The sequence below is a fragment of the Macrotis lagotis genome, chromosome 4 (assembly GCF_037893015.1).
Source record: "Macrotis lagotis isolate mMagLag1 chromosome 4, bilby.v1.9.chrom.fasta, whole genome shotgun sequence".
NCBI lineage: Eukaryota > Metazoa > Chordata > Mammalia > Peramelemorphia > Peramelidae > Macrotis > Macrotis lagotis.
Window position 1 is genome coordinate 121,458,859 of NC_133661.1, and position 12,938 is coordinate 121,471,796.

The following is a 12,938-nucleotide window of genomic DNA, read 5'->3' on the forward strand; positions in this document are numbered from 1 at the left end:
GAGTCAGGAGTACCTGGGTTCAAATCCGATCTCAGACACTTAATAATTACCTAGCCTTTGGGCAAGCCATTTAACCCCATTTGCCTTGCAAAAAACCCCTAAAAATAAAAAAATAAATAAAATGACTCAAGACAACTCTGAAGATTTATCATGAAGAATGCTCTGATGAAGAAAGCTAGATAGTTTTCAGTACATAGATTGAAACATATGTTGTCTTTTTTTACTTCTTATTTTTCTTGAGATTTCTTTTTTTTGGGGGGGGTAGAGAAAAATAACACATTAGGAGTTGTCTCCTTAATAGGTAAAGTAGGATTGGGGCAATAGGAAAAGAGAATGTATACCACACTCTTTGCCACAACTAGGTTAAAGTAGTGATGAGACATTCCATTCAAGCACTCCAGGATGCTGGGAGATATTGGACTAATATTGAAGTTATGAAATAAGAAGCTGAGTTTTAATATTCATAAGAAATAAAATAGCTCATTATCAACTGTGGCTTAAATATTATCATTAGTGATCTAGGTTCTTGACTGTTAACATAAGTTTAGAATGCAGGCAACAGAAACCCGATGACTGTGGGCAATAATTAAAATGCATAGGATTCAAGATCTAGAACTGGGCAAGATCTTAGAGGCAATCCAATAAAATGTTCCCATTTATAGTTGAGGAAGCTCAAGTCTAAGGACTTGCCTGAGGTCACACAGGCAATAAGTACTGAAGTGGAGTTAGAACTTAAGTCCTCCAACCTAGAGCCTGAACTCTTTGTACTATGATATTGCTATTTATCTTTAAGTATCCACTATATTCAAGTTACTGTGTTAAATGTTGGAAATACAAAGTCAAGGACAAAATATTCCTTGTCTTCAAGGAACTGTCATTTGAATGAAAAAATTATATCAAATCCAAAAGTAATTAAATATAAAGGAATACTAAATATTCTTAAGAAGTTAAAAAAGCTAGAGACAGTATGGGAGCAGAGGGCATTCCAAACATGAGATCACTTGTAGAAAAGTAGCACTGGATCTGAGAGAAAAAACTTTAGGTACACAGACCAACTAACAAGTCAGATGGGGGTCTGTCATTGTAAATGAGAATTAAGGTGTGTTGAGGGAGAAAAAGCTAATCATTAATCATAAATTATAAAATTAAGCAAATTAAAAACAATTTCCTCTACCAGTCCTTACTGATTTCAAAAGAGAACATTGTATAGTTCAGAGTTATATACTTAGCTTCAAAAGTCTAAATCACTATTTGTCAGATTTCATTTGTCAATTAAAACAACTTTGAGGTATTATTTCACATCTATCAGAATGGCTAATATGACAGAAGAGAAAATGACAAATGTTGGAGAGGATATGAGAAAATGGGGAACACAAAATGTATTGTTGCAGAGTTATAATGATTCTGGAGAACAATTTGGAATGATGGTCAAAGGGCTATAAAACTGTTCTTACCCTTTGTCCCAATAACATTAAACTAAAGAGATCAAAGAAAAAGGAAAGAACTGTATATTACAAAAAGATTTATAGCAGTTCTTTTTGTTGTAGCAAAGAATTGGAAATTGAGGGAGTGCCCATCAATTGGAAAATGGCTGAACAAATTGTGGTATATGATTATGATGGAATACTATTAGACTTTAAGAAATGAGGAGAAAAATGCTTTCAGAAAAATGGGAAGACTTACATGAATGGATGTAAAATGAAATGAATAGAACCAGGAATACATGGTATACAATAACAGTAACACTGAATAATGATCAACTGTGGATAACTTAGCTCTTCTCAGTTATGCAATGATTCAAGATAATCCCAAAGTATTTATGGTGAAAAATACTATCCACTTCCACAGAAAAATTGATGAAGTCTGAATGCAGATTAAAGCATATAGTTTTAAAACTTTATTCTTCTTGTTTTGTTTTTCTTTTTTTTTTTGGTCTGTGTTTTCTTTTGCAACATAATTAACATGGAAATGTTTTGCATAACTGCACAAGTATTATCTATATCAAATCGTCTTGTCTTCTCAAGGAATAAGAAAGGGAAGGAGAAGGAGTGAGAATTTAGAAATGAAAATTTTTTAAATGAATGTTAAAAATTGTTATTAATATAATTGAAAAAATAAAATATAAAACTTCACTTAAAAATAGATTTCAAACTGAATGGCTTTTTAAATTTGAGTAAGGTCACCATCTAGTGGTTATTTGTTAAAACTGTAGACATACTATTCCTAGGCCTAAGGAAGAAGGAATATATTGAAACAATGAAACCTATAACTATAGTGACAGCAAAATTTCACAAGATGATAGTTGGAAGAGATGATGAGAGGATACTTTACTATCCTCAGTCAAGTTCTTACACAACCTCATGAAAAGAGGAATGTTGTATAATGAATCACTTAGCAAGTCACAACCTCAGAACCTCAGGCTCTTCATTTCTAAAATGGTGATAATAAGATCTACTATCATTTATTCCCACTCCCTTATTTTACAGATATGTGGATTCAGGTCCAGAATATTCAAATGACTTGTCCATAGACATACCAATAATAATTATAGCAGATCAGATTTTAATATCCATTTGCCAAGATGTAAATGCAACACAGTAGATATGAAAAGAATAAGATATTTTAAGTAAAATGAACAGTAATAGATGGGAAGAACATGAGAGTTGGTTTCCTAATATAAGAAATGAGTTTCCCACTAAAATTATTTCATCCACAGGAACCCAGATGGATGCCATCTGCTATATGATGGGCAGATCTATAGGGCAAATTCTGTTGTCCAGAATTATACTGAGTGTTCTACTCTATATAATTATTTTTATTTTCCTTCAAACATAGTAATGAGAATTTATGATTTAAGAATATAATACTGATTAAAGATTACAAGGCCTGCAAAAGACCTCAAAAATTATTGCCTCTTGCTATATATGATACCACATCATGTAGATATATTCACAGAGTAACTATCCTACTAAAAAAAAGAATACTTGTCAGCTCAAAATATTTTAAAAAGCCATCATGCTTGATTTTTCTTTTTTTTTCCTATTGGTCAACTTCTCTGTATCCCAGCTAGAAAGAAGATAAGGAACTTTCTAAACTAACTTGCAAAGATGGACTATTCTGGAATATGACAAATCCCTTCTCAGCAGATCTTTACAGAACACTCCTACCTTTCAAATTTTTCCTTATCCCCAGAGTTTTGAACATCACCATACCTACGAACAAAATAGGGTAGTAAAGTCAAAAGAATAGATAAAATTTAGAATGTTATTGCAAAACAGAGGGCTAGAAAATGAAATGCTTACATGTGCAAATAGGATATTTCTCAGCAAGAAAAAAATAGTATTAAGGTGGAAAAGGAGTAAGGCCTAGGGCCTATGATTTCATTGGTATACAGGATTCTCTTGCAAAGAAATTTCCTGTACCAATACAGGCACATTCTCTTCTTAGAGAGTTGCCTAGAGCACTAAGAGGTTAAGTCACTTGCCCAGGGTTTCCCAGTCAATATGTCTCAGAGGAAGGACATGAATTTAGGTCTTCCTGGTTTCTAGGCTGGTTCTCTACACCAGCTGCCTATAAAATAGAAATAAAGGGAAAAAAATAAAAGTTAAATTGTTGAAAACTTGACTTATTAGAAGAATTTTTTTCTTGGAAACATAATAAATGGTTCCAAACAAGTCTTACTATTGTTAACACACAATCTATTAAATGTGAATACATTGCCAAACTAAGAAAAATGTTCTGTACAGTTTTTAAATGATGTTTTGGTTACAAATATACATATGTATATGAGGGTTAGATAAAATGATCTCAATGGGTTGCTTCTAAAAATCTATGAGTCAATGAATATGTATGTGTGCTTGCATATGCCCTTAAAATACTTCTCTTATGCCAAGAAATAATAGGCATTGGGTGTGGTTTTCATTAAAATTTTGACTTAAATACTGTACCAGACCAGAAAGAGATCATGAACACTATAAAGAAATCACTTGATATTTCTGATTTTAAAATATGCCCTGTTTTGTTTAAATGTGTTTTGAGACATTAAGCTCTGGGACAGTAAAGTTTTCCTAACTCCTGAATCTTTATATAAGGCCAAAATATAAGAAATGGCCAACACTAGGACCATATTGTTTTACCAGGTCTAAGTAGATGTAGAACTTTGATCAAAGAAAGAAAGAAAGAATGAACCTGGAGAATTTCTTCTCAAACAGGCAAATTGAGATTGAGAAGCCAGCTGTGAATATTATACAGCCAACTGCAAAACTTCATTATGGGATTTTCCACATACCATTCATTAAACTGCAATGTGAGTTTTCTTATTCTTTTTTTTTCAACTTCGCCATAAACAAAAGAAGATAGAAGGAAGCCACAGGGTTATGGAATAATATAATTTAATATCTTTATATTTTTCTTATTAAGCTGGAAAGATGCTCCCTGGAGTTTAAAAAAAGTCTAAAAAGTTATTACAGGAAACATTGACAAGAGCTTACCAGAGGAGATCAAAGATCCACATTTTTGTAACTAAATATCTTTTGATTTTAAGAAAAGTCCTGATAGAGCTAGAAAGGTATTTTCTAATCAAATCTGGAGAAAAACCAAGTTATCTATGATTAGCTGTGACTAATGTTAAAAGACACTGAGAAACTTATTTTACCTGTTCTCTTTCAATCTGGTATTACATTTGTAACCTTATTTAAAATGTCATAACTACTTGTGGGACCCTGGGCAAGTCACTTAATCCTGAAGTCTTGCAAAAATCAAACCAAACAAAAAATAAAAACAAAATGCCATACATAGGATATATAGGATTAATAATATTTCTTTATTGTTACAGCAAATTGGTCTTTTTAGAGAAAATGAATAATTAAGCAGTTAAGTATGTCATAGTTACTCAGCTGACTGCCTAGAGTGAAGAGCTGATTAAATGGTCAAAGCTCAGCACCATCTAGTCTGGTGATAAATTATCTGAATTACTTGAGAAAAGATTCTAGTAATTTATATGTAAGTTTGCTTCTCTGAAGTTATTTATTCTCTGTCAGATACTAGGAAATGCACTCCTGTATTGCTCAGCTTTTGTATTTGCTCAGTAGGATTTTCTGTCCTTCCTCAGATCTCTACAGTTACCTAATCTGCAAAGGAGATCTAGTGTTCTTGTCAACTTCATCTCAATAAAGGAATACAGAATAAGCCCTTTCTAGTTGTCCTAATACCACCTGATTATCAGATGATTGAAATATTAGAGAAAGTTGCCTAGATTTTATTAACAGGACAGTACTATAAAAAAAGTTGGAAGGGTCAATTCTTCCTTGGTGAAACAAAGGTAAACTTTACAAATGGAATTTTTTTCCCCCAAAGATGAAAAGTTCACCACTGTGAATTGTTATATCAGTTAAATATATAGCTAGACCACCAGGGGACAGGATGTGTGGTCAAGTCAAGATAAATGCTGTGAGAATGCAAAACTGAACTGATTCCCTTGGCAGGAGGCTAGGATCAGGGAATAGTGTTTTATAAAAGTGAATGTGGGTAAGGCTGCCAAAATTCCCACTAAGCTCTGCATATGAATATGCATGCCTACCAGCACATACACTTTTGTGCCCACTTTATGATCCTCAGAATTACAGAATTCAATGTTTGGAAGGGGCATCAGTAACCATTTAGCCCAAGTCACACAGAAAAAGAATGCCCACTGTACTAAATGAAATAAAAAGACATTCAGACTGTGCTCAAAGGCCTCTAAGGAAGGGAAAATACTGTCTATCTTGCCAGCCCATTCTACTTGTGGACAATCCCATGTGTCTTAAGTTTTTTGTGTTACCGAGCCAAAATTTGTATTTTTACAACTTCCACCCATTATACCTGATTCTACCTCCCCTGAGCTCACCCAGAATAAGGCCAGTCCCTTTTCAACATAAAAAAAATCAGTTACACATCTAAAACATTCTCCTCTCCTTATCACAGTTTCTTCTTCTGAACAGTTCTGTACATACTGGGCTGCCATGTGTCCTCAGGTTGCCCAAATTCCTTTCTCTTCAGCATCTTCCAAGGAAGCCTCATGCTCTAATTCAGATTTTGCTTGTTTTCATCACTATCATCAATCAAAACCCTTATTAATGCTTAAATCATTTCAACTAAGGGTTTTGGAAACAAATCACTTCTAATTCACAAATGAAGTTAATTGTCTCAGTGTTCACTTGTTAATCACAATTTGATGTTAATGAAATTAAAATGATTGAGGGAGATATCTTTGAACCAAATACTTCCCTTTGTATCATATCATTAAGTTTATTTCTGAAGAGGAAGAGGGATAGAGTTTATAAACTCTGTTTTCTCTCCTCTTTCATGGCCAAGACAATCCCTCCTCCTTTGTTGAGGGAGTATTGTTCAATTTTCCCTTGCTTCACCAATATTTTGTCTAAAGGCAAAGGTCTGGCCAGAAATGTCAGATTTGATCTTTAAGTCATGTATTTAACTTTTATTCATCCCCACCCATCCAACTCCCATCAGTCAGTTAAAAAATTTAGATTCTTCTACCTCTACATATCTTATGTCTATCCCCTTCTCTCCACTCATATTGCAACCATTTTAATTGAAACCCTACTGATCTCTCACTTGGTGAGAAACTATCAGTTATTCTCCTGAGTTCAAGTCTCTCCCTTCATAGCTGCCAAACTGATAAAGTTTTGATCTGATCATGTCATTGTCTAAATTGTTCGTTGCTTATAGAATAAAAAACCCAAATTTCTCCATTTGACATTTAATGTCTTTCATAGGTTGCCTAAAAGCTATATTTCTCAGCTAACCATACATGATTTTCTCTGTCATGAAGTCTATGCTCCAGCCAAACTGACCTACTCAGTGATCTCTACCAGGACATTCTATAGCCCACTTCTACTCTCCATATTTTAGCATGGGCTATTTCCTGTATCTCAGATGTGTTCCCTCATTTCTTCCTCTTGGAAGTCATAGTTCTCTTTGGGGCTAAGCCCAAGTGCTATCTCCCTCAAAATGCCCTTCTTGATTTCCTCAGTTGTTAGTGGTCTCTTCCTAACAAGATCCCAACTCAATAACTATACACTCTGAACATAATATATGAACTTATTATATATGTGTGTGTGTATCCTATAAAGTTTTATCTGTGAACAGGATTTCCCCTCAATAGATATAAAGTTCTTAGAAGAAAGGAACCATTTCACTTTTCTATTTATGTCTCCTGTGCCAAACACAATGTCTGGCATATAATATTCACTTAGTAAATGCTTACTGATTTATTGGCAGATGGGAAGTTTCAGTGCAGAAAATCAGTTTAAAATGCCTAATTGTGTTTTTGTGAATTTATTTTGACTTCCTATGATAATGACTCCCTATGATATGACTTTCTTTTTTAGATGCTCACAAACCTCCACTGAGAGAAGTCAATCTAGAATTCTGAAAGGGAATATCAAACTTATTTGTTTATAATATCTAAATTCAAAACCTCACAAAAAAGATAGGTAGAAACTACTATTGCATATAATAGGAAAAAAAAATATTTATTAAAAAAATTAAAGTACCCTCTTGCTATATCTTCGCCTATATGGGCTTTGATTACTTTTATGCACTTGATATTGTTCATTTTGAAAACCTAGCTTTATGGATATGGGTAATTTTCTCATAGCTGTTGTTTTTATTATTCCAAATTCAGACATTAGGCATACACTATTGTCTTCCTGTCCTCCATCCCAAAGTCCCTTTCTTTATATTTAGCATTGGTGGCAAGTTTCACTTCATTCTAGTATCTATCCTTTATAATGCTATTCTTACATCTTTGAGACATGTTTTTGAATTTGCTTATACCTTTCCCTTCTCACTGGGATTATTTACAATTTTATAATTAGAATTTTATTTTACAAATAATCGCTCCTCATGATGCTGCATTCCTCTTTTTAGAATCTCTGGTCATAATATGATAATATCTACCGATTCAAACTTAAAAATCAGTTTTCCTATAGTCCAAGGTATTTTTCGTCTGTCTTATTCCTGTGTTTATTTGGCTTTTAATACTGAGTGCTAGGAACAAGGGTTCATGGAAAATAATCAAGAAATACTATAGAAGACTGTGAATCAGGGAGAATTCAAGGAACAGCACTGGATCTTCAAGAAGTTAAGAATTCTCCTTTGACAAGTCACCCAATTTTAAAAAGCAAAGCTGACTCCTTTAGACTTAAAGACATTCTTTCAAGAGTCAATATTGGCAATCATCAAGGACTCTCCATAGAAGCATCAATCTTCTCTTGATGACAGTTTGATACTTGGTCCTTTAAGCAAATGAAATATAAATATGCCTTTCAAAACTACTAGTATTAAGGACATCATCAGAATTCCCTTGGCCATCTTACTTGAGTTTTATTAAGAAAGGATATAATATGTTCCTACAGGCTTCTTGGACTCTAGAGACACAAGACGTTTCCAAATTTAGGTAATTCCTCCATGGTGTCATTTAAACAACAATAGGACTGAAGTCAAAGGACCTGGGTTCAAGTCTTCTATTGATTCTACTATTTAAGACCAGTATGACCTTGAATAAAGTCAATAAACTTCCTTTGTTCTCAGGATCTTATTCGTTAAAAAGAAGGGCTTGGATCTCTAAGGTCTCTTCCAGATTTAAATTTTATGATCCACTGACTGCATAGTATAGAAGCACCTAGCTTCTAACATTCACTCAACAAATATTTACTGAATAGTTTGTAGAGGTGACTGTGCTAGGTACTGAGAGGAAAGTGATATGGGTGATATGATACAGAGAGGAATAAAACTGACCCCTTTCCATAAAGACTTTTTCATCTTTGAAAAAAAAAAGTCATACTTGCTAACTCTGTAAATTCAAACTAAAAAACAGCAAACAATGCAAACTTTTTTTGTTAGATATAGTTCACAAATGAATAGCTTTAAATCTAGGCCAAAAACATCAGACCGACTTACTTATGAGCAGATTGAAGATTTATGAGATTCTATACTTCTTCTATTACTAAATTATTTGTAGATATTACCACAGTGTCATTTCATTGTTGACCCTGACCCTTGCTGATAAAGATCATTCTCTATCTCTCTGATCCTTATTCCTTATAGAGGAAAAAGTATATGTTCATGATTTCCTGAGATCAGCAAATGATAACTGAAGGAAAATCATGTCCTTTAAAAAAGAATCGCTACATAGATACTTCTGGTAAGAATTTTCTCTCAAAAACAACAGAAAAATAAAAAGAGGCATATATAAATGGCACTAACATTCAAGGCTAATTTGTATATAGTGATAAAACACTCCTCACCAATATGCAGATATATTATAAAATTTTAATTGAACAGAAATATACATTTTATTGAAATTTTAATAATTTTCACATTGTACACTCTAACAGCAACATAGGGGTGATGATCAACCTTGATGGGCTCGTTCATTCCATCAGTGCAACGATCAGGGACAATTTGGGCTGTCTACAATGTAGAATACCATCTGTATCCAGAGGAAAAACTGATTATCTTATTGTCTGATCTTGTTATCTCTTATTCTTTATGTTTCTTCCTTAAGGATATGATTTCTCTCTCATCACATTCAATTTGGATCAATCTATACCAAAGAAACAGTGTAAAGACTGGCAAATTGCCTTCTATGGGGGTGGGGGTGGGGAGGGAAGTAAGATTAGGGGAAAAATTATAAAAATCAAAATAAATAAAATCTTTATAATTAAAAAAAGAAATATTAATAATTTTTCATTGTTGAAGTTATTTGACTGAGACCTACAAGATCTTCAGACCAGGTGCTGAAGTATATTCTTTTTTTACATCTATGATTTCATTCAAATTTGAGAACTAAGTGTGGATCTCTTAAACAAGCATGTACTTAAAAGAAGAGAACCTATTAAAGGTATTATACTGAGGAGACTTCACCAAGAAAAGTATCTAAAGAAAGGCAAATGCTACTAAGGCATCCTTAGATGATCTGTAATAAAAGATATGATGACAGAATTTTCCATAAATCACACATAAATTGCAGGCTCATTATATTAGGCTTAGCCTCCCACCCCATTTTTAAACACCTATGTGATAAAATCTGTTCCCACTAGTAAAAAGGGAGAAGGAAGGGCTTTAATTCCTTAAACGACAGAGAGCTGCTGATCTGAGCAATAAGACACAAAATATACTACTGATCAGTATAAGGATATGAAGGCTGCCACAACACAAGTCCATGAAATGTTCATAATCTCAGTAATGAGATACTCCAGAGGTCTTTAGGGAACTAGAATAAGAATAAAGATGACCATCAACACAAAACATAATATTCAGGCAAGTCAACAAGACAACTGTGGTATAGTGGGAAGGGCCCTGAATGTGTGGCCAAAAGACAGATGTTTGAGATCTTACTATGCCCATGAAGTCCCTATATAGCTTTATGACCTTTGAAGTGACTATGAAAATTACTCTCAGTATCTTAATTTCCTCAACTGTAAACTAGAGGTGAGAGTACGTAATATTAATAAATTAGAAGCAGTTGCATTTAATATTAATAAATTGGAAGTAACAGTGTTAAATGTTAATAAATTGGAGGTAATAGTATTTACTGTTTACCCCAAAGGATTTTTGTGGGAATGAAATGAGACAAATGTATGTGAAAGAAACTTTGTAAAGTACTAGAAAAGGGCTGGTTAGTGGTACAATAACAGTAACAGTAGTAGTAATAATAGTAGTAGTAGTAGTAGTAGTAGTTTAGCACCTAAAATAGAACATATTTGGTATTCAAAATTATATTTCTAAAACTGATTCTTTAAAAAAAAGGAACAAATTGATCCAATTAGGCCTCCTGAGTTTAGAGAAAATGCATATAGAAAGCTTATTTATGTTGTTGGTTTGTTTGTTTTTCAGTGTTACTGGTTTTCTCATTTGGCTTCTATATTTCTTGACTACATAAATGGCCCTGTCTGTCACTGAAAAGGGGATGGGGAGAAGAAGAGGAAACATCTTATCATAGCTAAATAAAAGACTAAACTCTTCTCAGACCTTAGTAAAATAGTCAGTTTCTCAAAACTTCTGAATTTGACACTAAACTTTAATAATAATTAGCATTTATATAGCACTTACTATGTAATATGCCCTATGCTAAGTACTTTAAAAAGTTATCTTAATAGATCTTCACAATCTTGAGAGTTTGGTGCTTTATTGCCATTTACAGATGAGGAAATTGAAGCAAAAAGAGGTTAAGTGACTTACCCAAATTTGAACTCATATCTTCCTAATCTGTACTCTAACCAGTGCAACACCTTTTTGACATAAAGATCCATGAATGTGGGGCAGCGAGGTAGCACACAGTGGATAGAGCATTGGCCCTGGAGTCAGGAGGACCTGAACCCAAATTTGACCTCAGACACTTAATAATTACCTAGCTGTGTAACCCTGGGCAAATCACTTAATCCCATTGCCTGGCAAAAACAAACAAAACAAAGATTCATGAATGATAAAGTTATCTTTCATCTTCTCACTTTTCTATCCCAGTATAAATGAGTATTTTTAAAAATCATATATATATATATATATATATATATATATATTATATATAGTAGTACCAGTGAGGAATTTCCTCTACCAGTGTTGCACTGTTTTAGCAACTTAAAGTCTCTAAGAGCTGCTTGGGCACTAAGAAGCTTAGTTGATTTGCCTAGGGTCACACAGTCAATAGGGTATCAGAGAACACACAGGAACTCCAGGTCCAAGGCCAGTTTTCTACCCACTGCACCACACTGACTTTCCTAAATGAAATCATATACTCTAAGGAATACAGACATATAAAACCAACAAAGTTAGCTAAAAATATCAGAATGCAATTTAGTCACAAATACTAAGCTTAAATAGAAAATAAATTCATTTTCAAAACCCATGTTCTAAACAAATTGCCATTACTTTCAAAAAGAGTTCTGTTTATAAATGGCATTTTACAAAAGAGTTATAGATTACTTGACAGTCTGATGTTTTATTTGTTGGAGGAAAGCAAATTCCATTTCTAACATTTTCCTCATTTTCACGAGTAGAAAAACATGCCTCCTCCTGAGAAATTTGAATTATAAATCTTGACCTTTCTAAAAAGCATGAAAAATGATTCTACTAAATGGAATTTTTGTCAATTAAACTGAAAACAAGATAATTATTCTTGCCCCTTCATCTCTTTAAATAATATAGGTTGTGAGACTTAACTATGTCAACCATTCATTTGGCAGTCATGATAAACACTGGCCTATGCAAACACTCCCATTACAAGACAGAATGAAAGAATAATTAGAAAAGACTAATAACTCCAAGATGCAGAGAATGAATATTATCATTTTAAAATCTTTACTTATATGTGGTCTTCCTACCTTGCAAAAGAGGTTCACTTTAAGTATTTAAAAAAATTTTAACTCACCTTGAAAATTTGCTGGGGCCTTCACCATCTTCATCATCGAAGTCCATTCTGAAAAAGTAAGACCTCTGGTGAGCCTTTATCTAATTGGATAAAATTCTACTCTAGGACTGGAGGGAGTAATCCAATCTGAGTCCTAGACTTTATAATGGTGAAATTAAAGTCACCAGGTTGTCATCAAAGACATAAAGACAATGGAGTCTTAACACCCTGACATAGGTACTGACTAGGGGCAGTGCCTCTCAGGGAGGTTCATTCAGATGAAAAAAGGTAACTTTATGGCTCAGGTCACACCAGACTCACAAGAATGAGTTTTTCCTGGAAAATTAAAACATCTAAACAGTGGTAATCTCCTTAGGAGTTTCAGCAACCAGACCACAGAGAGTTTTAAATTAATGTCCACTTGAGAGGTTTTGGAGAAGCCAGTGTTTCCTTTATCCTTTATCCTTTCTCCTTTGAATATTCTATCCATTGCACTACCTCTTTGCCATAAAGATCCATGAATGATAAA

General features: G+C 33.5%; 1 protein-coding gene across 3 annotated transcripts in view; it reads right to left on the reverse strand.

The window, feature by feature from the left end:
* ARNT2 (aryl hydrocarbon receptor nuclear translocator 2) overlaps window positions 1-12,938 on the reverse strand; it is a 251,591-nt gene that overhangs the window by 166,668 nt on the left and 71,985 nt on the right. For all 3 annotated transcript variants that reach the window (XM_074234004.1, XM_074234005.1, XM_074234006.1), the window contains one exon: window positions 12,431-12,478. In XM_074234004.1, coding sequence (XP_074090105.1) covers window positions 12,431-12,478 — 48 coding nt within the window. The remainder of the gene's footprint in view (window positions 1-12,430; window positions 12,479-12,938) is intronic.